Source organism: Pleurodeles waltl, chromosome 3_1, assembly GCF_031143425.1.
Source record: "Pleurodeles waltl isolate 20211129_DDA chromosome 3_1, aPleWal1.hap1.20221129, whole genome shotgun sequence".
Taxonomy (NCBI): Eukaryota; Metazoa; Chordata; class Amphibia; order Caudata; family Salamandridae; genus Pleurodeles; species Pleurodeles waltl.
The window spans coordinates 384610526-384635879 of record NC_090440.1 but is presented as its reverse complement, the minus strand read 5'-3'; the positions used below and the strand labels follow the sequence as shown (position 1 = coordinate 384635879).

Below are 25354 nucleotides of genomic sequence, written 5' to 3'. Positions count from 1 at the left end.
GTAGGAAAGACGTAGTCACTTACAAGCAAAAGTACTGTCACCCTTTAACCAGCAGTCTTGCCTAGAGCAATAGTTCAAACTACGACAAAATGAGTCATGTATGAATTTGCTTGTTGACCCCAAAGACATCAGAACATTTGCTGTCATCTGGAGGTGGTCTATGACTGACTGTGGTAAGCCTGCTTTCAACACCCAGTCATCGGGCTGCATTGGAAAAATGGCATCCCCCAACCTTGAATTGTGCAGTGACCACTGCCATCGCTTTCGTGAACACCTGAGGGACGATGACCATGCTGAAAAGAAGCAATGGTCCTTGATGACCTTGAACTGCAGGGAAAATCTGTGGGAATGAAGGAGGGGCACATCTAAATATGCATCCTGCAGATCCAAAGCAACCAGCGAGTCATCCTGATCCAGGGCAGCTAGAACATGGGCCACAATGACATTTTTGAAGTTGTCCTTCTATAGGAAGGCTTTCAGAGAGTAAAAATCTAAAATAGGACAAAAGTCTCTGTCCTTCTTCCGCATGAGGAAATAGCAGGAGAAACACTCTGTCTCCACTACAGAGGTAGCAACCGCTCAATGGCTCCTTTTGCCAGTAGAGCCTGCCCCTCTTGAAGTAAGATGGAAAGATGCTTCTCTGAAAACTGCATTGATGTGGGAGGAAGTTGAGGTGAGTCAGAAAGGAACAGTAGGGCATACCTTTGGGGGATAATCTGGCAGAACCTCAGTCTGATGTGATGTCCTGTGACTGGAAAAAAATGCCTGATACTGCATCCCAGAAAGTGGCTATGTGCTGCTAAGGGCACACTAAAGTGGCTTAAAGTCTGATGCCAGAAGGGCAGAGGACTGAGTGGAACAGTGTACCTGGTGGCACAATCCTTGCTTGATCGCCATCCCCTAAACGACTAGTGTGAGTGCTGCAGTGGAGGATCTGGAAGTAACTAGAAGCCAGCTCTCTGGAGTAGCCTTGAAAGTGATGGAAATGCTGAGGAAACTGTCGGGCATGGGTGTCAAGGCCAAAGGAGAGTGCTGTGGCTCTGCTTCCTTTAAAGCAGTCTATGCACAAAGCAGCCTTATTGCCAGGGAGGCAGGACCCATCGGAAGGCATTTCCATCAGCAATGTTTGTACAGCCTCAGGAAAGCGAGTGAATCACTTCCTTGTGTGGTGGTGAGCACCGCATAGTGCCCACTGCATGCCCAAGCAGTCAGTAGTGTCTAGGACAGCACTGATGCCATGTTTTCCTGCATTCTTGCTGTCCAGATTAGTTTGAACCAAACAGGTCTGAGACACATCCAAGACCTCTGGCAACATCTCACTGGCCATGTCTAAAGAGACATGCGTATGATCGCCTAAGAGAGAGACCACACTGACCAACCTCAACACGAAGATGGGGAAGAACATTCATTTTTCAAACGCCTCAGTCCTTTTTGACTACCTGTATGGAGGGGTTGTGGGTAATGATTTAGGTTTGAGTTTTCTGGTGGAAGTTTTAAACATCAAATTCTCAGGAGTTGGGTGCTGCATAGGAAAGTCCAGTTTCACCCGGAGCTGGTCTAAGGTGCCTGGCCACCTGCACGCTCACCAATGCGCAAGAGTAATGGTTCGCTTAAGTGTCAAAAAGGGTGTCAGTCACAGCTTCATTAAATATAGGTAACAGGCTCAGATGAGGCTGGCCCAGGGTCAGTAATGACATTTGTCTTGACTTCAACTGAAGGCAGCTCTTGGTCCAGGACCTCAGACACACATCTAATCATGATAGCAAATGATTTTCTCTTCTCTGTTGGGAGTTCAAGGGGAGAAACCAACCCCATGTGAGGGTAGGTATTCAATCCACTGGCCTCCTGTAAGTACATTAAATTTAATCATCATAGTGTGTAACTAAATTGTCATCATCATCATCATCAGGTTAATCAGAAGCAGAACGAAAAAGATAATGAAGCTTCTGAAGAAAGCCTCAGGTAAGAGTGAGTGTTTTGTCTGAATCACGGTGTTCAGGGACCAGGAGCGCTGGAGTGGAGTCAAGATGCAACCTTATTCGGGCTAGAAGTGGATTCAACTTGGGGTCGGGTACAGGAGTCTGCAGGTAGTTGACCGTTGGCCACATTGAAACTAGCATCACTGGAGAAGCACCTGTGCAGATATTAAAGCTGGAATGGAAGTTGGTGCATACCACATATGAATTTTCCACTGACATCTGGGTCGGAAAGTCACAATCACAGCACAGTTAGAACCAAGAGGGGACATTGTTCCCTTGCACACTGCAAAAGAATATTAGAAGGACTCTGTCAACTGAAAAAAAGGAGTAGAGCTCCAGATCTGCATAAGAATGCACAAAAAGAAAGGCACTGACATTGGCTTGCAGGGATGGTGCTTATATGTGGCTCTGCTCTGTCACTTCGAGGGAGAGAACAAAGCCAGTGTGGAGCAGCACAACACCCCCAGCAAAACACAATAGCATACCTGTGAAAACTTCCTGATCCAGGTTGGCATCTTGGGAATATTCTAAAAATGAGGAGTCTGTACTTAGAAGTATCCATCAGAATGTGGTAATTTTGCGCCGCCTGACTCGTAATGAGGTCATTGTATCCTACATCACATTTGCAGACCGTACGCGGAAACACAAGAACACAATGTATACCTTTGAGTTACTTTTCTTTACATCACATTTATAAAATGAGACACCATTTTACAAGGAGGTGTGTGAATTTGAATAGCTGTGTGTTTGTAGTGGGTTACTAGCAGAAGCAGGAAAAGATCCCAAAATATGGCCTGCAAATGTGTTTTAATTAGTCTGAAAACATGGTGAACCGGTCTGAATGCAGGTGTGACACATGCCACATTGCCAGTTTCATGTCACGGGTTGTAAATGTACATTCACAGTATGATATGCCAGAACCTATAATCCTAGGTGAGACTGATTATATGACAAACAAAAGAAACGGAGGTGGATAAATTATACTAAAGCACATTGCACAGGTTGCAAAAGTCAGCAGCAAGGGCCAACATCAGATCATTATATAGCCATTAACATCCTTTAGATGTGATTCCGCGGCAGTGTGAGCTTTTCTGACAGCGGTGAATTTGCTGTAATCAAAATATGAATCAGTTTTATGTTCTACTAACAGAGACAAAATTGATAAAACTGCATAACCTTAAAAGTCATTTTCTCACCTTTCTCGCAAGTCATCCAAACAGCGTTGCAAATGAACTTCTCCTGCAGTGACAAGAACATGCTCCCCTGTCTCCTGGATTAATACCTCTACACATGGATCAGCTTGATTTAGAAGTTTCATTCCTTTCACCAATTGAGGCATTTCACCTAAAATGACATAACACATATACACCAATCTCCTTTAATGAAGGCTAATATCGCGCATTTGCTTTAGACATGAAAATGACCACAACATTAATTGTCGGACCTAATCAAAAGAGATTCTAGATAGAGGATCCAATGACCTGGACTGATACCCAGACGAATGAGTTACTTTGAAGAAGTAGGCTCCTAGGCCACTGAAAGGGAGAGGTCACATGTTTGAATCTGCTCTGCTCAGTCAAAAGCTGCCGAAGCAAGTAGAAATAGCACTGTATAGCCCAGGTCAGTGTTTGTTTTGCACCTACAGTGAAAGTTGTGCATTTACCGTGGTACAACACCGAGATCAGATGAGCCCCTTTAGCACCAATGTCCCCCAATTATGGCCTTCTCACTCAAACATATCTCATCAGCTCTTGTAGATAAGCATGCACAGTTATACACTGTTCTCTAACCAAAATGACTACCACAAGTGATTTAGGATTGCTAAACGAATGGAAGCGAATACATTTCACCAACTGCAATTCAGATCATGCAATTTACTTACTTACATGACTGTGAAATCTGAAGTACATCAGGATGACAACCCGCAAGATCAGGACAATAATTTGTGAACATGAGAGCACTAAACAATTTAAAAGCAGGTCCACAAAATGTTAATTTTGTCTTTAAGACGGCTCCCTTGAGCCACAGCTGACTAGCTGTGGGAGGCACCTGTGCGCCATAAGTGGTACATATACCCGAGAAGCCATTTGGCGGCATTTCAAGCAAGCCCCTATACCATGCTGGTCCCTGCTGATGACGGGCTAAACCCAGAAACACATGTACAGGGATATACAGCTCTTGCAGCGCCTACGGAGGTGAAAGACTTTATTACTTTTTTAACAGACTACGAATTTGAATACATTTACCATGATGCACTGGGGTTGGACTTTGTTGCTGTAGTGTAGGCAGTGTGCTCCCTTTCCTTGTAATTCCACAAAAAAGTATGCAATGTCACTTACACAAATGGCCAATTCCTAGAAAAAGGACATTGTGAAGAAGAAATATTTTTCTTCTAGAAAAAACTAGAAATGACCATAGGAATCAGAACAAATGAGAAATATTATTCACAAAGTATCAAAGATGGATATATTAATTTCACTCAGATAAAGATGACCTGAATGAAGACATCCAATGGACACAAATTAAACATAATTAGTAAATGGGATAAGACTCTACTAGGCTTTAAATATCAGTATTTTGCACACCACTATGAGTCTAAGAATATCACAAAACCAAACTAAAACCCTAGATACCACTCACTATGTAACAACACTTACATAAAAAGGATATATACACCAAACATGTATATGAGCACATTTGTACAAGAATATATTCTTCTATGTGGGTGTCACATTATTATCTAATTCTGATTTCCAAATACCTTGAATTAATCAGTTAGTGACTTAAAAATTACAATGCATATCCTCCTGCTGTATTTTAATACACAACAGAAATTTTAACTTTTCCCTTTTAAGTATGATCCAGATTTTCCATGGTGATAATAACCGTTAGGAAGAGTGTGCTCCATCTGGTTACTTAGGAACTCCTTGTTACCAAATGATAAAATGAGCTGATATGGTGCACCTGTCACGTGACACTGTAACTTCACGTAGCCTTATGTGATGACAGAATCATGCCTACGCTACAGTGTATGATGTGATTCTGACCTTGCCTCGTGCATGAAAGTCCAAATAGTGGCGAAAAGGAGAAACTTACAAATGTTCCTCACTACAGAGGATTGAAGGTACAGCAGTCCGTGTGCAATACAATCCTTGATGAAGTAAGGGACTCGACATTTTACTATTTCGATAACTCACTCCTATTCTCATGCACTACGGCTATGTATATCTACCAGTTGTGAAGTACTTTATCAGTGTTTGACTGCAGGAAGCATTGCCCTCATCGCTCCATGTGGCCATAATTCCTCATAGGTTTGGGTAAGATTGTAACCGTACTTTGCAGTGCTTTATGAACCATGAAGCGTAGTGTGTTCTATGCTGTGTTTTACCATGGGTAATGGAAAAAGAAGCTTACACAAGTAATGCAAACAATATGTCTAAAATGCCTTTGCTCCAGCAATGACAGGTATCTCAATGTACCCGCAACTGGACAACAACACAAGTAGCTGAGTGATACCTGTAGTGTTCTGCATGTAAATGTATTTGTTTGACAAACACCACCAAAGGGCACATTTGAGACCACTGGCCTGACAAAAGCCTATGGCCCTTATTGGGTACATTAGAAGGCTGAAGCACTTTGGCAGGTTATGATGTATATAACTCATTCACGTCCCACCTCTCTTTTTAACCTTATCAAGGAATTCTCACTAATAAAGAGAATGTTAGGTCTCTTAGATAATTTTAATTCACCCATATAACAACGATTTATCATGAAAGATACTCCTACTAAGCTATTTGGATACCCTTGATGTACAAGTTACTTACCTTTGGTAACAAAATATCTGGTAGAGATATATTCTAGTTGCAGATTCCTTACCTTAGAATTTTCCCTGGTGTCAGACTGGATCCAGAGATTTTTCTTTGAGCAATACCCTTGCGCGTCGGTAGGTGGCGTCGGTTGACTCTGCGTTGGCATCATAGTTGCCGTGATGACGTTGAAAATCTAGGAAATTCTAAGGTAAGGAATCTGCAACTAGAAGTCTCTATCAGATACATAGTAATTTCCAGGTTATCCAATGATGAAGCAAGCCACTTGAATAAACGGGAGAGGGGTTTCTAAAACGAAAATAGGAAACCCCCAACCCCAAAGGTATCCTTAAAAGGTCCCTATACTATAAGTGTTTAATGTATTGCAGGCATAAAGACACCATGTTTAGCTACTGGCATGTTCTCTTCTTTTCTTTATTTTGTAGCATAAGCCTGTAATAAAATATGATTTAACCTTTGTTCCCATCAGCCAAGGTCAGGCTTAATAGCTTTGTCAACTCATGTTTAGTATGCATTACATTAGCAGCACATTTTACTTGTTCTAGTTCACGTCAAAATGCATAATTTGGCTAATACTGTGAGCACAATATTGATGCTATGTCTTTCAACTCTTTCTCTGGAGCTGCTATATCCTTCTCACCTTTTTCTTTTTATAGGTGGTATCTCTAACATATAATTTCAATTAAGGCTTCCCAAACATGGTTATTATCTTGCCTAACATTTGTTTTGTAAAACTGAGATATTCTATTTCAGATTCAATTTACATTTTACATTTTTTTGCCTTTCAGTAAGAAGCTTCTAAATTTCCAAACCGAATTTACTGTTATTTCTGTTCATACTGGCATATTCATGTATACACTGGGGTCTGATCTGAAATGCAAGCTGGTACAGATGTTGAATGGAAAACTAACAGACTCTTTGCTATCCCCAAATAAATTATCGGTTCTAGAAAAGCCCTTGTGCAGAGCTGAGCATGGGCCTACATTCACTTGCTAAAAGGTGGATAAGTCTCTAAAGGACAATTGGGCCAAGGTCAGCAATAAAAGTGTTCAAAGCAACTCAATCTGTTTGGCCTCTCGCTGTAGAAATACCACTTTGGTCTAGAAGATGGCCTGGGGTGAAACTGAAGTTGCCTCCTATAACGAAACATAATGATTAATATACAGATGACAGATTATTAGATTCAGATTTAGGTTAGGTTGTAGAGTAAGAACTAGCATTCCATGTTCTTAAATCTCTAGTAGTTGTAGAGTCACTTTTGACCAATTAAGACGGAATCCTGACCAATGTGATGTACTGGGGTTTCTATGTGGAGCTCTACAACTTACACATTCTGCGCCAATACACAATCTTATAAGAAACAATAGCCCCCAGAAGAAATTAAATGTCAATATAAATTAAGAATGAAAAAAACAATAACAAAAGGTTTGTCTCAACTGCTGTAAATAAATGTATGCTCACTAATTTCTACCTGGGCCTCTGAACTTTACCTTAACAAGTCATCACATCTTGTAGGCCAAACAGAAAGTGAGGTCGACATTTTTTCATTTGACATCAGGCATGACAAAACAGTTAACAGCATAAAGATCACTAATAAAAGAGCCAAATCAAATTGATTACAATGTTTTGTGTAGCATGTCTACCACTTGCATGGTCCTACAATGGTTTTAGGGTCTGGCTATCTACTATGGTTTCTGAGATTCTTGATAACATCAATCTTGGTGGTCTGGGGGTATTGTGTTTGGTTTTGCTTAATGTTTGGTAAAGTACCACAAGGGGCACTGGTTGGCAAAGGTCGAGCTGACTAATGCATTGTTAAGTAATGGTCCCTACATGAAGCTGTGTAGTGCATTACATGCATGGATGTGCACTAGAGGAATGATTGTTGTTTGTTTGGCTGCTGCAAAATGTTGTTTGGGACCCTCCTTTCCAATTCTCGTATTCCTCCTCCACAACCCCCTCCCTCCTGCTTTCCCTGGCCATCTCTGTGTTGGCCCTTATTCTTTAGGCCTCTCAACAATCCTTTTCCCTCCTTCCCCCCAACCCTGTTTTTCCATTTTCTTTTTCTTCCTCTTTTTCTCTCTTTCCCTCCCCACCATCTGTGATAGCCGCGACCAGCGGAGCAATGGCATAAACAATAGATTGCACGTCTCCACTGACTCTAAGCGGGGCGCACGATCAGTCTGGTTGCTACGGCAACCACAGATACATACGACCCGAGGAAGCCGGGGACTATGTTTCCCGGCTGTCCGAGGCTCGCCAAGACGCTTCGCATCTTCCAAGTATTTCCGGGGTTCCCGACCCTGCGAGGCCATTTCCGGAGCCTCGCTCCCTAGCGGTTACTGGCATTGCACCACATCAGCTGTGTCTGTTTAATTGCTTAATTGGCACTTAACTGGCACCAGCCTGGTCCTTAAATTCCTAGCGCTCGCTCACAGCATTACTCTAGCGGTTGTAATACGGACCATAGGTGCTTCCACCGGTTATAACCTTTGGAGTGGTAAATTTTGAAACTCTCCAACCCCCCCCCCCCCGGGGGCTCCCTTTGATTCTTTCACTATATAATTTGTTTTTCTCCCTAGGAAGAGCGTTTTTCGATCATTGACCAGCCCCACAATAAGCATATTGGTTCTCTATGCGTCTTTATTGAATATTTATTTCCTGAATCCAGCATTACGCATATAGTCTTATTTACTCCACTGATACTGGTTCCTTTGTTAACACTCATTACCTGCCATGACCTTCCTCTAACTTCTCGCCTTTTTAGTTTTTTTGCTCCGTCTTTTCAACAGAGTGTGACTATAAGGGGCAACCCCCCTCCGTTATCTTCCAGACCAGAGGCAATCCGCCTTTTCTCGCAGGGTAAGTCCATTTAGTTGGGCTCCCCTGCCTGTTGTTCTCCTGCATGTGTTTTTGCGTGTGACATTCACAGCATGTTTATGACACCCCTGTGTGCCCTGTGTTTTTGATTGAAGTGGCACCTTCGTTTCACCACTGTTTTTCTTATCTTCTTCTCAGGCCTCCCCCAAAACAAAATGTTCAGGTAGGCCTGACATTTATTTACTTAACTTGAATACTTTTTAAGTTATCAAGCATGCTTTCATGCTCTTTGTCCTATAGGGATCCCCGACCCTGACGAATGCCCCAGACCTTCCAGCTCTTAATGCGTGCAGAAACATTTTGGTCCCTTACTTTTAGACTCCGTGAGTCATCATGCTCAACAGAATCCTTACCCCAGTTTTTATTCTTACCTACAAGCACGTATATTAAATAATCTCCAAACGAAACAGGTGATTTGTAAGGTAATTCTATTCAATAATTCTTTATCTGGATCCCTGTACTATCCAGTTAGATTTAATTCCAGCACTCCCTCTGCAGTTCTTTTAACAACGAGGTTGAGTCCGCCCAGGTAGTATCATCTTACCTGGGTGGGGCTAGGTGGTCAAATGATGAAGCATGACACTATAATGTGTGTGAGACCACCTAGTCCATAAAGGGAACTCCCTCAAAAGACACAGCCACTTCCTACACCCATCCCTACCTGGAAAATACGCGCCCAACTAGCGCTTCCTGAACAGGGCCTAATAGTCCAGTTCCTTCCAGTTACACCCCACACCTTTTGTGTATTTATGATTTTCTAGCCAAAACGGGAGCACGTGTGGGGTTGAGACACTCCTGACACTCCCTTTTTGTGTTTCAAAACCATCTGTTGCAGACCTGATGTGACGTTTGAATGTTTGTTACATTTTAATAGCTGGAGAGAGTGGATGGCTTACTTTGCCAAAAAGAAACCACTGCATTAGTGCTCCTAGAGGTGAATTCAAAGACACAGCCCACTGACCTATTACCAGTGACATAAACCTACTCCTTACCACCACGCCAGGTAGGTGTTTCATTGAGGCTGTCATATTTAATTATGAAGGTATGCAAGGTATGTTCTAAATGTAGTCCGTGCAGACCAGAATCACCATAATTAACCGGTCAGGTGGCACAGATTCTAGTGGAGGATGAGTGGAAGTTGTGACCCTGGTCAAACACTGTTCTGTCTCCTGAGATTGCCTTTTCAAGCAGTCAAAAATGATCTGATTGTCAACTCTGGGTCATTTGGTGGTTCTTGGCGGAGTCGATAAACCAGTGTTTGAGGAACCACAGTTAAGACAACCACCCCAACCCCCCCACACCACCAAAAGCAGGTGAGACACCTGCTACTGACAGGACAGGTGAATTTTGGTAGTACCACTGGAAGCACCGTTTATAAAGAAGTAGTTGGACCAGGCACTGATATCAAGAATGTAGACTGATGGTTTCCAAGACTGCAAGCAGAGATACTCTCACCAACTGGGTTACTGAAGTCTACCTAGGCTGAATAAATTGCATCAAGTCCCACCATGAGATGCAGCTGTCCTTCACTGATACGCTCTACCTACAATTAGTTCTTCATATATCAGTCCTGATTATGAGATTATTTCTGTGACACTGCTTGCTTCTCTAGTCACAAACACACTCCATGTGGCTAGGCCTTCAGGCTGCCGGCTTGGCTCCTGGGTTCCTCCTCGGTGTTGCTTTCAACACAACCATCATGGTTTGACTATGTAGAAGGGGATAAAACCTCATCAAATGAGTCATTCAAGTGAGCAATGAAGGATATACCAGGTATCACTATGTTTGTCTATGGTGCTGGTAGACTGTGCTGTGACTCCTAATGCAGATAGTCAAAACTGTTATAAATGAAAAGTGGTGATTGACAAGGCTTCATGCTCTCATCCTTTATGCTTTCAAAGAACCTTGGAGGGTTTTACCTGGCATATAAGACATCTCCCTTCACCATTTTGCTGACTACAATCAACTCTACTGCAATGTTATGTTATGTGTATTTGTAAAGCACACTATCACCCGCGAGGGTACCCTGGCACTGAGCAGGTGTTTGTGCCTTGTCCTGCCTATGGTAGTGTGGTTAATTCAGGCATTGCAGAATTTTCGTTTCTGTGATGAGATAATTCCACCAACCGCTTACTGTCAAAAGCAAACCCCCTTCAATTGCTTTATCTGGTATTTCCAAAATACTTTTCTCATCATGTGTGCTAGGCCTGCCAGTTAAGTCGGTAAACAAGAAAGTACCTGGACACACTAATGAAATGTTTCAAATGAAAAGGTGAAATCACCACTGAATCCAGTTTAATGCAAATGACCTGAGCCACAAAGAACACCAAACCAAGTCAGCTATTTGAAAAACTACACTCTACAGTTGGAATATATTTTATGGTTCAGAACAAACTGCTTTCTTTGCACATGCTGACCCATGCATCACATCACATCCAAACAAGCATAGCATTGTTAAACACAGGAATATACTGCAAACAGGTACGCATTTTTATAAGAAACTGGATTATTATTTGGCGGAGGTCACTACCCTTGGCAAGAAGTAATCACAACCCTTGTCAGGGTGAGCCCTCAAAGTTGCTAAATTAACCTGAATTCAAACCCAGGTAGCTATGGTACACAGCAGACAGGTGTAACGTAGAGCGATGCGTAAAGTATTTATGCAGTATCAAAACAGTAATACATTTGAAATGCAAGACATGAAAATCTCAAATCAAATTAGAAAAATGTAAGAAACAAAATTACACTAAAATGACAAAAATCCAATGACCCCTGACCTGATGGAAGGCCAGATTTCAATCTACACGCTGCGCAGCTCCTCCTGTCTGCCTCCGTGCCCCCGCCCTCGCTGCGAGTTCGAGGCCCTCCACCACCCTCAGGCACCCACCTGCATCTCATCCCTGGTGTCTAGTGGTTGCCATAAGTATTGTGTGTCTGTCCTGTAATTTGTCTATGTGTTAATTGTGCCGCTTATCCTCTTTTGGTGCCTTTTTCTGTTCTCTGACTCTGTTTTGTGACTTTCCTCGTTTTTTTGCATTTCCGCATCTTTGGGCCCATTTTCACTGAGTTTTCGGCTATTCAAGCTCTCCCCGCTCCCGCCGCTGGGTCCCCGCCCCCTCAAACCCCCAATTGCCTACCACTCCCCGCCTCCTGCCTCCCAGCTGCTCCTCCCACCTACCTCCCCTTCTTAATGGCGGCCGCGCGCAGCAGGTGCACCGGCGTGCCAGAGGCAAGCCCGTCTGCGCCTGTCAGCGCCTGGACCGCGCCTAGCGCCAGTCCCCCTGTCCCACGCGTCCTCCACGCCGCCAGACGCCGTTACACCGCCAAAGAACTCCACGGACTCAACCCTGGCCACCCCACCGCCTGCGTCTAGACCTCCCCAAGGCACACCCCATGACCTTTCTCCTGCCAGATGAGCTACTTCACCTGCACCCAAGGCACCAAGCACCACAACAACTCCACCCATAACCACGTCAGCTGCATCCTCCTCAACACCTGCTCCGTCCACAAGCATGCCGTCAAATCCTGGGACCTGCTCACCTCAACCTCCCCAGACATCGCCTTCCTCACCGAAATCTGGATAAACCCCTCCTCGGAACCCGAAATCACCATAGCCATCCCTGAAGGCTACAAATTCACCCGAAGAGACCGCACCAACAAACCAGGAGGAGGAATCGCCATAGCCCACAGGAGCACCATCAGGATCTCAACCAACACCCATGACACCTTAGATGATGCCGAACACCTGCACTTCCATATTTACGTCAACGCCAACACCACCCTGAGAGGAACTCTTGTCTACAGACCCTCGGCCCCCGTCCACAATTCTGTAACGCCATTGCCGACACAATCAGCACACACGTCCTCACCTCCACGGACTACATGCTCCTCGGCGACCTGAATTTCCACCTGGAGAACACCGACGAAAGCAACTCCTCAACCCTGCTCGATAACCTCGCCAACCTTGGTCTCAAGCAACTCATCACAACTGATCTCCACCTTAGCCCACGCCCCGCCACCCAACACCAGCAACCCCAACACCGCCGCCCTCAACCTCAAACAATGGCTAGACGACTGCGCCAACTCCCTCACTCAACTTAGGAAATCAAGCAAGAAAGTCCCCTGGTTCACCGCCGACCTTCAGACCTGCAAGTGGGAATGCCGGAAATCCGAGAAGATCTGGTGCCAAGATCAAACAGAGAGCAACCACGCCGCCCTCAAGACTGCCAATCGCAAGCATCACCAGCTCATCCGGGCCACCAAAAGAACATTCTACAAAGAACTAATTGAAAACAACACACACAACAGCAAGGAGCTCTTCAACATCAAGGAACTCACCAACCCCAAGTCCTGCTCAGCCGACCCCCGCCCCCGCTCGCAAGACCTCTGCGACTCCCTCGCCACCTTTTTTCACCGCAAGATCATGGACATCCACAGCAGTTTCGCCCCCTGATCCCCACGACCACCGCTGCCAACGCCGACCCCAATGCACCCAACCACACCAAACTCCTGAGTGCCTGGACCCACACCAACGACGAGGAAACCACCAAGACCATGAGCACCATCCACTCTGGTTCACCCGCCGACCCCTGCCCTCACTGTGTCTTCAATAAAGCCAGCCAAATCATCGCTCCCCAGCTCCGTACCATCATCAACAGCTCCTTCGAAACCACCACCTTCCCAGAGAGCTGGAAACATGCGAAGTCAACGCCCTGCAAAAAAAAAACAAGGCCGAGCCCGAACACCTCAAGAATTACCGACCCATCTCCCTACTCCCCTTCCCAGCAAAGGTCATCGAGAAGATAGTCAACAGCCAACTTTCTTGCTCCCTAGAGGACAACAGCCTACTCAACATCTCCCACTCTGGCTTCCGCAAGAACCACAGCACCTAGACTGCTCCCATCGCTGCTACCGACGACACCAGGATCATGCTCGACAAAGGTGAAACCGTGGCCCTCATCCCCCTTGACCTTTCGGCAGCCTTCGACTCCGTGTGTCACCACACACTTTGCACAGGCCTCCACGACGCTGGAATCCACCACAAGGCCCTGGACTGGATCACATCCTTCCTCTCCGGCAGAACTCAGAGAGTCCGCCTCCCTCTGTTCCTGTCAAAAGCCACCAAGACCATCTGTGGAGTACCCCAAGGATCCTCTCTCAGCCCCACCCTTTTCAACGTCAACATGGCGCCGCCCGCCAACATCCCCCGATCCCACGGCCTTAACATTGTCGCCTACGCGGACGACACGCAACTGATCTTCTCACTCACAAAGGACCCCGCCACCGCCAAGACCAACCTCCACAACGGACTTCACGCCATCTCCAACGGGATGGAGACAAGCATCTCAAACTGAACTCGGATAAGACCGAGATCATCATCTTCGGCTCCAACAAATCAGCATGGGATGACTCCTGGTGGCCTGCCATTCTAGGAGCCGCTCCAACTCCCACTACCCACCCACGCAACCTCGGCTTACTTTGCTCTCATCGCTCATCGCTCACTTTGACCCAGCAAGTCAATGCCATCTCATCCTCATGTTTTAACACCCTCTGCATGCTTCTCAAGATCTTCAGATGGATCGCCATTGAAACCAGAAGAACGGTCACCCACGCCCTCTTTGGCATTAGACTGGATTACGGCAATGCACTCTACGCGGGAACAACGGCCAAGCTCGAGAGAAAACTTCAGCGCATTCAGAACGCCTCAGCACGACTCATCCTTAACCTCCCTCGCCACAAACACATCTCAGCCCACCTCAGAGACCTCCACTGGCTCCCCGTTAACAAAAGGATCATCTTCAAACTCCTGATCCACGCTCACAATGCTCTCCATGACACAGGCCCTGCCTATCTCAACGAGCGTCTCAACTTCCACGTCCCGACACGCCAGCTCTGCTCCGCCAACTTCGCCACCGGCCCCCGCATCCACTGTACCACAGCCGGCGGCGAAACCTTCTCCCACCTCGCCGCCAAGGCCTGGAACTCCCTCCCAGTCAACCTAAAGTCTGACCTAGGACCTTCTGACCTGCAGGAAGCGTCTCATGACCTGGCTTTTCGAGCAGTAGCATCTCCTCCACCCCCCACCCCCAGCGCCTTGAGACCCTACCGGGTGAGTAGTGCCTAACAAATGATTGATTGAATGAGGGCTACAGACATATGAGCTTTTAAAGCTTTAAGTAGAAAAAAGCCAAAAAGCATAAAATGACAATGATTGTCAATGGTCACTGCAGACCGGGATGTAGGCACAGTTTGATGCTGAATGCGATGGAATGTAGGTCAGACCCATCACCCAGGTTCATCCTGGTCAATAAATTTAACTTCTGACTTTAGTCTTTTAAATCCAAATCTACCAGAGGAATATACTTTTAAAGCACCCCCCAGGACCTCAGTGGAGGCACTTATAGGGTGTCAGACAGAAGCCAACAACGAGGTCCAGGCCATGATCAGCTGGGCACTGCAGGAGCCTCTTGTAGCTTGTTGTATTCATGTAGCATGAACAAGAGGTTAGTCTTATGACCCTTGGAGTCCACTGCTTTATCCTAGGTAGAAGAGAGAGAGAGAACGTCAAGTCCTTTATGGCTCTTCTCAGGTTGCAAACAGCCAGTTCTGTCCTCTTCTAATCTTTCTCAGATCCAGAGGTGTTCTGAAGTGTGTGCCTGGAGGTGCCACGTGTATTCCTGGCACAAACTAGTGGATGGAAATGACTCCTGGGCATTCCCTAAACAATGGATTAAAAGTCCCCGGGTCCTGGTTATGAGATTAGGTCTGTGACACTGCTTGCTTCGCTAGTCAAAAACACACTCCATTTGGCTGGGCCATCAGGCTGCTGGCTTGGCTCTTGGATTCCTCCTTGTTGTTGCTTTCAACACAATCATCAGGATTTGACTATCTAGAAGGGGATAAAACCTCATCAAATGAGTCATTCTACTGAACACTGAAGGATGTGCCAGGTATCACTATGTTTGTCTATGGTGTTGGTAGGCTATGTTGTGACTCCCCAGGCAGAAAATTGTCACCAATGAAAAGTGGTGCTAGACAAGGCTTCATGCTCCTGCTCCCTACCCCTCACGCTATCAAAGAACCCTTGAGACCTGTACCTGCCAGGTAAGACATCTGTCTTCACCAGTATGCTGACTACAACCAAATCTGCTTTAAATTGCAATGTTATGGTATGTGCTTTTGTAAAGTGCACTATCATCTGGAGGGTATCCTGGCACTGAGCAGGAGGGTGGTATAAGTCTTCAGACACATAAACTAGGGCTCTGAGGGCTGGGGATGTGTGTGTTGAGTGTTTCCAGGTACCAGATAGTGGCTACACAAGATTTGCTTTGGCATCCTTTTTCCCTTCCATTTAAGTGTGCCCCCAATGTTATATGTAAAACCAAGAGACAGATGTCTGGTAGGACAAAGCAGGGTTCATCAAGAACCAGCTAGTGGATACACAAGGATTGATTTGGCATCCTGTTTTCTGCCTTTCAAGTGTGCCCCAAACGTGTGATATGTAAACCCAGTAGGCAAGACAAGCAGAATTTTATACTGTAATGTTAAACAGGATGCTCACAGCCCTCACACAGCATATTCAAAGAACTTCAGAGGAGTCAACGTTGCCCATTCAGATTAGCCTATTGTTTGCTCCTGGGAAGCATTTCACACCTCTTTTACACCTATATAAAATTACTAATCCCTGACTGGCAAAAGTGGGAGACCAAATGCAAATTCAGTTTCCAGGAACTTTAGGCAGGGAAAAGGTGACTTTCTAAAAGTTATCTTTCTTAATATTTATTAGAAGTCCAACTTGACTTATTCAAGTGGATTTTTATTAACTATCAAACATAGTTATTTAATTATTTTTCAACTAAGTCCCATTCCCAAAACGCAGGATTTGTACTTTAATCTGTGCTAGCTAGCCCTGCCACAGTGAAAATCAGCTTTTGGGTGCTAGTCACTATAAGGACTTGGTAAGATTACATTTTAACATGTCCTACTTTTATATACAATACTCCCTGCTTGTGGACTACAAGATCTAAATAGGGGTGACCTATTTATATTAAAATGGAGGATTTGACATGTCAAAGGGGTTTATTTTGCAAAGTCGAACTGCAGTTTTTACACCACTACAATCAGGTAGGTAAAGTCATGTTTTAGCCTGTCGCTGTAGAGATGTACAATAGGTGCTGCAATCCACTAGTGACGTTTACTTTACAGGCCCTAGGATACATTTTGTACTACAGGGAGTGCAGAATTATTAGGCAAGTTGTATTTTTGAGGATTAATTTTATTATTGAACAACAACCATGTTCTCAATGAACCCAAAAAACTCATTAATATCAAAGCTGAATATTTTTGGAAGTAGTTTTTAGTTTGTTTTTAGTTTTAGCTATGTTAGGGGGATATCTGTGTGTGCAGGTGACTATTACTGTGCATAATTATTAGGCAACTTAACAAAAAAAAAATATATACCCATTTCAATTATTTATTATTACCAGTGAAACCAATATAACATCTCAACATTCACAAATATACATTTCTGACATTCAAAAAAAAAAAAAAAAAAAATCAGTGACCAATATAGCCACCTTTCTTTGCAAGGACACTCAAAAGCCTGCCATCCATGGATTCTGTCAGTGTTTTGATCTGTTCACCATCAACATTGCGTGCAGCAGCAACCACAGCCTCCCAGACACTGTTCAGAGAGGTGTACTGTTTTCCCTCCTTGTAAATCTCACATTTGATGATGGACCACAGGTTCTCAATGGGGTTCAGATCAGGTGAACAAGGAGGCCATGTCATTAGATTTCCTTCTTTTATACCCTTTCTTGCCAGCCACGCCTTGGAGTACTTGGACGCGTGTGATGGAGCATTGTCCTGCATGAAAATCATGTTTTTCTTGAAGGATGCAGACTTCTTCCTGTACCACTGCTTGAAGAAGGTGTCTTCCAGGAACTGGCAGTAGGACTGGGAGTTGAGCTTGACTCCATCCTCAACCCGAAAAGGCCCCACAAGCTCATCTTTGATGATACCAGCCCAAACCAGTACTCCACCTCCACCTTGCTGGCGTCTGAGTCGGACTGGAGCTCTCTGCCCTTTACCAATCCAGCCACGGGCCCATCCATCTGGCCCATCAAGACTCACTCTCATTTCATCAGTCCATAAAACCTTAGAAAAATCAGTCTTGAGATATTTCTTGGCCCAGTCTTGACGTTTCAGCTTGTGTGTCTTGTTCAGTGGTGGTCGTCTTTCAGCCTTTCTTACCTTGGCCATGTCTCTGAGTATTTCACACCTTGTGCATTTGGGCACTCCAGTGATGTTGCAGCTCTGAAATATGGCCAAACTGGTGGCAAGTGGCATCGTGGCAGCTGCACGCTTGACTTTTCTCAGTTCATGGGCAGTTATTTTGCGCCTTGGTTTTTCCACACGCTTCTTGCGACCCTGTTGACTATTTTGAATGAAACGCTTGATTGTTTGATGATCACGCTTCAGAAGCTTTGCAATTTTAAGAGTGCTGCATCCCTCTGCAAGATATCTCACTATTTTTGACTTTTCTGAGCCTGTCAAGTCCTTCTTTTGACCCATTTTGCCAAAGGAAAGGAAGTTGCCTAATAATTATGCACACCTGATATAGGGTGTTGATGTCATTAGACCACACCCCTTCTCATTACAGAGATGCACATCACCTAATATGCTTAATTGGTAGTAGGCTTTCGAGCCTATACAGCTTGGAGTAAGACAACATGCATAAAGAGGATGATGTGGTCAAAATACTCATTTGCCTAATAATTCTGCACTCCCTGTATATACTAGAGACTTATGTGTAAATTAAATATACCAATTAAGAATATGCCTAGTGGACCGAGTTTAAAGGGGAAGCACAAGCACTTTACCACTTGTTAGCTGGGCTAAAGTGCACAGAGTTCTAAAGCTAGTAACAGTATAGGGTTCAGCAAAAAGTGAAAAATATGGGGTGGCCACGAAGAAAGAGCAGACTTCCTGCAGATTACAATTTGTGAAAAGGCTGTATGCAGCAAAACAGTAGCAGTGTGAGCACATTAGATAATGGAGAAGGGATAAACGGGTTCCGCTAGAGGATGCCTGAGAGAACTCAAATCACCACAGTGTCTTCTGACAATGTTAGCAGTTTCTTTAAAATGAATGAATGAATGAATACATGAGTGAATGATCAATGTGTAAAACGCTATGCTACTCGACAGTGTCCTGAAACTACAGATATAATGTTCACTAATAAACTGTAAATAAGAGGGTTTTATGAACCTTTCAGAGGGAAAGTTTGTTTGAAGTGGACCGCAATGACCAAGGAAGTCCAGGATGGGAAAGGGCCGCCCACCCTGTCTGATTCGACTGAACCTTAGAGTCTTGACAGAAAATCTGATGCAGACCTAAGGTTCCTAAATGGAAGGTATTGAACAACCATGTCTATAATATATTTCAGGCCGTGTTTATAGAAGGCTCTGTGAAAGGTAGGGAGGGCCTTAAAGAGAATTCTTTTTTTGATGGGTAACCAAGGCAGCTCTCTAAGATACTGCGACACTAAGACTTATTTAGGAATATCCAAAATGAGTAGCACAGCTGCATGTGTTTTGAACAACTTGAAGCTTATTGATCTATTTATCTGAAAGGCCAAAATATAGGATGTTAGCATAGTCCAATTTTGAAATTACAATGCACATGCACTATAATCTTGCATGTTGCGTGCGGAAGAAAATACAAAAATATTTTAGGGAGAGCAGAACGTAAAATAGGTTCCAACTGTGGTGCAAATCTGGAAAGAGAGATTCTCATCAAACAGATTATCAAAATCTTTGGTTATTGCTGTGGGTGCAGGAGGTGGGGGGAGATCCTTAGGGAAGCAATTGTTAAATCAATTATCTCTTATTTGGCCAAAGAGAAGGATCTTAAAACTGCATTGACGCCAATTGTTCAAAACGGGGTTTCTGGTTGGCTAGGGTATACACCTCAGTCAGGAGAACCAACCACTCTAGCCAGGGTAAGTCAGATACACACCTTCAATTAACCTGTGCTCAAGCTCTGGCAGCTTGGTGCAGAGCAGTCAGGCTTAACTTAAGAGGCAATGTGTCAAGTATTTGTGCAACACACACATCCAGTGAAACACTCCAAAAAGACTCCACACTGGTTTAGAGAAAATCATTAATATTTATCTATTAAAATCAGGATCAAAACGATACAAGGATCCATTCAATACATTTTGGAGTTATTACTTCCAATCATTCAAAACGTGTAAGCAAAGCAGTGCTTTAGTAAGCTGAGTGTTCCCCAATAGTTTCAGTACATATTCCCTAGGTCTGTGTTCCATCCTGAAGTCCATGCCCATTAGGGAAATGAATCACCTCAACAGATTTGGATTCTCACCCCTCATTTGAATTAACCGCCTGAGGGCCTGTGATCAGCCTGAATCAGGACCCAAATCACAGCAAAAGCTTCTCTTTCTATAACACTCCACCTCTGTTCCCGGGGGAGTAACCGCATAGAGATGAAGGCTACAGGTTGATCCAGGCCAGCGGATAGCAAGGGTAGGTCGCTCCCCCTGCCGCTGCAGCTCCACCAGCCCAGGCCCCTGACACCTCCCAGCAAGACCTGCTAAAACAGTAAGTACTCCCCCCGCCCAGCCCCTCGCCCAGCCCCGCGCTACTCACCTCTTTTCCTATACCTCTGTCCTCTGCCTTCCGCTCTCTCCTCCAACCTCTCTCCGCACCTCTGCTGTCCTCTCACCCTTCGCTCTCTGCTCCTCTTCTGCAGCCCACTTGCTGCGTGTTCTGCTCTTCCTCGGCCCGCTCCTCTTCCTCACCGCATTCTCTTCCTGCTTCTTTCTTCATCCGTGCTCTTCTTTCTCCTCTGCACCCCGTCCTGCGTGTTCTTTCTTCTTTCTTCATCTGTGCTCTTCTCTGCACCCCGTCCTGCGTGTTCTTTCTTCTTCTGTGTTCTTCATCTGTGTTCTTCTTTCTTCTCTGCACCCCGACCTGCGTGTGCTCTCTTCTTTCTTCATCTGTGCTCTTCTCTGCACCCCGTCCTGCGTGTTCTTTCTTTTTCTGTGTTCTTCATCTGTATTCTTCTTTCTCCTCTGCACCCCTACCTGCGTGTGCTCTCTTCATCTGTGATCTTCTCTGCACCGCGTCCTGTGTGTTCTTTCTTCTTCTGTGTTCTTCATCTGTATTCTTCATCTGTATTCATCTGTTTTCTTCATCTGTGTTCTTCTTTCTCCTCTGCACCCCGACCTGTGTGTTCTTTCTTCTTTCTTCATCTGTTTTCTTCATCTGTGTTCTTCATCTGTGTTCTTCTTTCTCCTCTGCACCCTGACCTGCGTGTGCTCTCTTCTTTCTTCATCTGTGTTCTTCATCTGTGTTCTTCTTTCTCCTCTGCACCCCGACCTGCGTGTTCTTTCTTCTTTCTTCATCTGTGTTCTTCATCTGTGTTCTTCTTTCTCCTCTGCACCCCGACCTTCGTGTTCTTCTCCTCCGCTGTACTTTTCTCTGCGTGTTCCTTTTCTTCCTCTGTGGCCTCTCCTCATCTTCTGGACGCTTCCCCTCTGCTTCTCAGGTCTCTCCTCTTCTGCCTGACTCTTCTTCTTGACTCCTCTCTCTTCTCTCCTCTTCTTCTTTACTCTTCTTCTTGACTCTTCTCTCTTCTGTTCTTGACTCTTCTCTCTTCTCCTCTTCTGTTTCTTCCTTACTCCCCTCCACCTATGTAACCTCCCTCCCCTATCTTTTCTCCCCTCCCCTCTACCTGACCCCCCCACCCTCCGCTTTCCCGCCGCCACCTCCTGCTCGGCCCCACCCCCCCTGCTCCCATTTGTCGCCCCCCTCGTACTCCCTGCCCCCAGCTGACCCCCCCCTCCTCCCTCTTATGGCGCCCGCTGCGCGGCAGAGTCAGCGACCCTTGACCCAAGGGTAGGTCGCTCCCCCTGTCGCTGCAGCTCCACCAGCCCAGGCTCCTGACACCTCCCAGCAAGACCTGCTAAAACAGTAAGTACTCCCCCCGCCCAGCCCCGCGCTACTCACCTCTTTTCCTGTACCTCTGTCCTCTGCCTTCCGCTCTCTCCTCCAACCTCTCTCCGCACCTCTGCTGTCCTCTCACCCTTCGCTCTCTGCTCCTCTTCTGCAGCCCACTTGCTGCATGTTCTGCTCTTCCTCGGCCCGCTCCTCTTCCTCACCGCGCTCTCTTCCTGCTTCTTTCTTCATCCGTGCTCTTCTTTCTCCTCTGCACCCCGTCCTGCGTGTTCTTTCATCTTCTGTGTTCTTCATCTGTATTCTTCATCTGTTTTCTTAATCTGTGTTCTTCTTTCTCCTCTGCACCCCGACCTGCGTGTGCTCTCTTCTTTCTTCATCTGTGCTCTTCTCTGCACCCCGTCCTGCATGTTCTTTCTTCTTCTGTGCTCTTCATCTGTGTTCTTCATCTGTGTTCTTCTTTCTCCTCTGCACCCCGACCTGCGTGTTCTTTCTTCTTTCTTCATCTGTGTTCTTCATCTGTGTTTTTCATCTGTGTTTTTCATCTGTGTTCTTCATCTGTGTTCTTCATCTGTGTTCTTCATCTGTGTTCTTCATCTGTGTTCTTCTTTCTCCACTGCACCCCGACCTGCGTGTTCTTCTCCTCCGTTGTACTTTTCTCTGCGTGTTCCTTTTCTTCCTCTGTGGCCTCTCCTCATCTTCTGGACGCTTTCCCTCTGCTTCTCAGGTCTCTCCTCTTCTGCCTGACTCTTCTTCTTGACTCCTCTCTCTTCTCTCTTGACTCTTCTCTCCTCTTCTTCTTGACTCTGCTCTCTTCTGTTCTTGACTCTTCTCTCCTCTGTTCTTGACTCTTCTCTCTTCTGTTCTTGACTCTTCTCTCTTCTCCTCTTCTGTTTCTTCCTTACTCCCCTCCACCTCTGTAACCCCCCCTCCCCTATCTTTTCTCCCCTCCCCTCTACCTGACCCCCCCACCCTCCGCTTTCACGCCGCCACCTCCTGCTCGGCCCCGCACCCCCGCTCCCATTCGTCGCCCCCCTCCCGCCCCCAGTGACCCCTCCTTCCCCCTCCTCCCTCTTATGGCTGCCGCTGCGAGGCCGCGCTGCAAGCCCGTCCGCGCCTGGACCGCGCCCAGCGCCACGACCCCTGGCCCCCAGAACCCCCAAATCCCACAGCACCGCTACGACACCCCAACACCCTCCACGCCCTCAACCCGGGGCGCTCCAGTACCTTCTCCCAAGCCAACCCTAAACGCACCCATGGACCCTTCGCATGCTTAACCTGCAAACTCACCTTCCACCGCGAATCCACCCCGCCCGCCAGCCCACCCGCCAACAACCACCTCAAATGCATCCTGATCAACGCACGCTCCGTCCATAAGCACGCCGTTGAACTATGGGACCTCCTGGACTCCACTGCACCGGACGTCGCCTTCATCACTGAGACCTGGATGAACGCCTCTTCGGCCCCCGACATCGCCATAGCCATCCCCGACGGCTACAAGATCTCCAGGAGAGACCGCACCAACCAAGTTGGTGGAGGAATCGCCATTGTCTTTAAGGACTCCATCAACGTCACCACCTCCACCGAAGACAACCCCCTCGCCGCCGAACACCTGCACTTCCAGATCCACACCGACCCCAGGACCACCCTCAGAGGAACTCTCATCTACAGACCCCCTGGACCACGCGCCCTCTTCAGCGACTATCACTGACTTCATCTCCCCGCACGCCCTTGCCTCGCCGGACTACATCCTCCTCGGCGACCTCAACTACCACCTGGAACAGAACAACGACCCCAACACCACCGCCCTGCTCGACAACCTCGCGAACCTCGGTCTCAAGCAACTGGTGAACACCCCCACCCACATCGCCGGACACACGCTCGACCCCATCTTCTCTGCCAGCAACCACGTATCCTTCAGCCACTCCTCCGTAATACACTGGACCGACCACAGATGTGTCCACTTCACCTTCTGACGCGAGACTCGCCACCTCCGCACACAACCCATCACACGCAGACACTGGAACAAAATCCCTGCGGAACAGCTTCTCTCCACTCTCAGCGACAACCAACCCACCTTCTCCACCGACCCCAACGACACAGCCCTCAACCTCAAGCATTGGATCACCAACTGCGCAGACAACCTCGCACCCCTCAGACGTCTCCCAAGACAGACCAACACCAGGAAACCTCTTTGGTTCACAGACACCCTCAAGGAATCCAAAAAAACCTGCTGCACCCTCGAGAAAGCCTGGCGCAAGGACCACACTGCAGAAAACATGTCTGCCCTCAAATACGCCACCCGCGAACACCACCAACTGATCCGCGCCACCAAAAGAACTTCCTTCACAGACAGACTGGACAAGAACACCCACAACAGCAAAGAACTCTTCAACATTGTCAAAGAGCTCTCCAATCCCAACGCCAACGCCATCACCCCCTCACAAGAACTCTGCAACTCCCTCGCCGCCACCTTCCATCGTAAGATCACTGACCTACACGACAGCTTCGGACACCAGACACAGCCAACCACCACAAAACCTACAATCCCAGCCATCACCCTCAACGCCTGGACTCACATCAGCACAGAAGAGACCAAAGCTACCATGAACTCCATCCACTCCGGTGCCCCCTCAGACCCCTGCCCACACTTCATCTTCAACAAAGCCGACAACATCATCGCCCCGCATCTCCAGACCATCATCAACAGCTCGTTTGCTTCTGCCACCTTCCCCGAGAGCTGGAAACACGCGGAAGTCAACGCCCTCCTAAAGAAACCTACGGCGGACCCCAGCGACCTGAAGAACTTCCGCCCCATCTCGCTCCTCCCCTTCCCTGCCAAAGTCATCGAGAAGACCGTCAACAAGCAACTGACCAATTTCCTCGAAGACAACAACCTACTCGACCCCTCTCAGTCCGGATTCCGAGCCAATCACAGCACAGAAACCGCCCTCATCTCAGTCACAGACGACATCAGAACTCTGATGGACAACGGAGAAACAGTCGCCCTCATCCTCCTCGACCTCTTGGCTGCCTTCGACACCGTCTGCCACCGAACCCTAATATCCCGCCTCCGCTCCACCGGTATCCAAGGACAGGCCCTGGACTGGATCACCTCCTTCCTCTCCAACCGCTCCCAAAGAATCTACCTCCCATCGTTCCGCTCAGACCCCACCGAGATCATCTGTGGCATCCCACAAGGCTCCTCGCTCAGCCCGACTCTCTTCAATGTCTACGTGAGCCCCCCTCGCCGACATCGTACGCAAACATAACATCAACATCACCTACTACGCCGACGACACTCGGCTGATACTTTCCCTCACCAAGGACCCCAACAGCGCCAAGACCAACCTGCAAGATGGAATGAAAGACGTCGCAGAATGGATGAAACTCAGCCGTCTGAAACTGAACTCAGACAAAACGGAAGTCCACATCCTCGGAAACATCCCGTCCGCCTGGGACGACTCCTGGTGGCCCACGGCCCTTGGCACCGCACCAACCCCCTCAAATCACGCACGCAACCTCGGATTCATCCTGGACCCACTTCTCACCATGACCAAACAAGTCAACGCCGTATCATCTTCCTGCTTCCTCACCCTCTGCATGCTCCGGAAGATCTTCCGTTGGATCCCCGCCAACACCAGAAAGACTGTGACCCATGCCCTCGTCACGAGCCGCCTGGACTACGGTA

The 25354-nt window shown here is 46.8% G+C and overlaps 1 protein-coding gene across 4 annotated transcripts in view; it reads right to left on the bottom strand.

The window, feature by feature from the left end:
* Window positions 1-25354, bottom strand: part of EFL1 (elongation factor like GTPase 1) — a 770553-nt gene that overhangs the window by 197751 nt on the left and 547448 nt on the right. For all 4 annotated transcript variants that reach the window (XM_069222577.1, XM_069222575.1, XM_069222574.1 and 1 more), the window contains exon 17: window positions 3176-3323. In XM_069222577.1, coding sequence (XP_069078678.1) covers window positions 3176-3323 — 148 coding nt within the window. The remainder of the gene's footprint in view (window positions 1-3175; window positions 3324-25354) is intronic.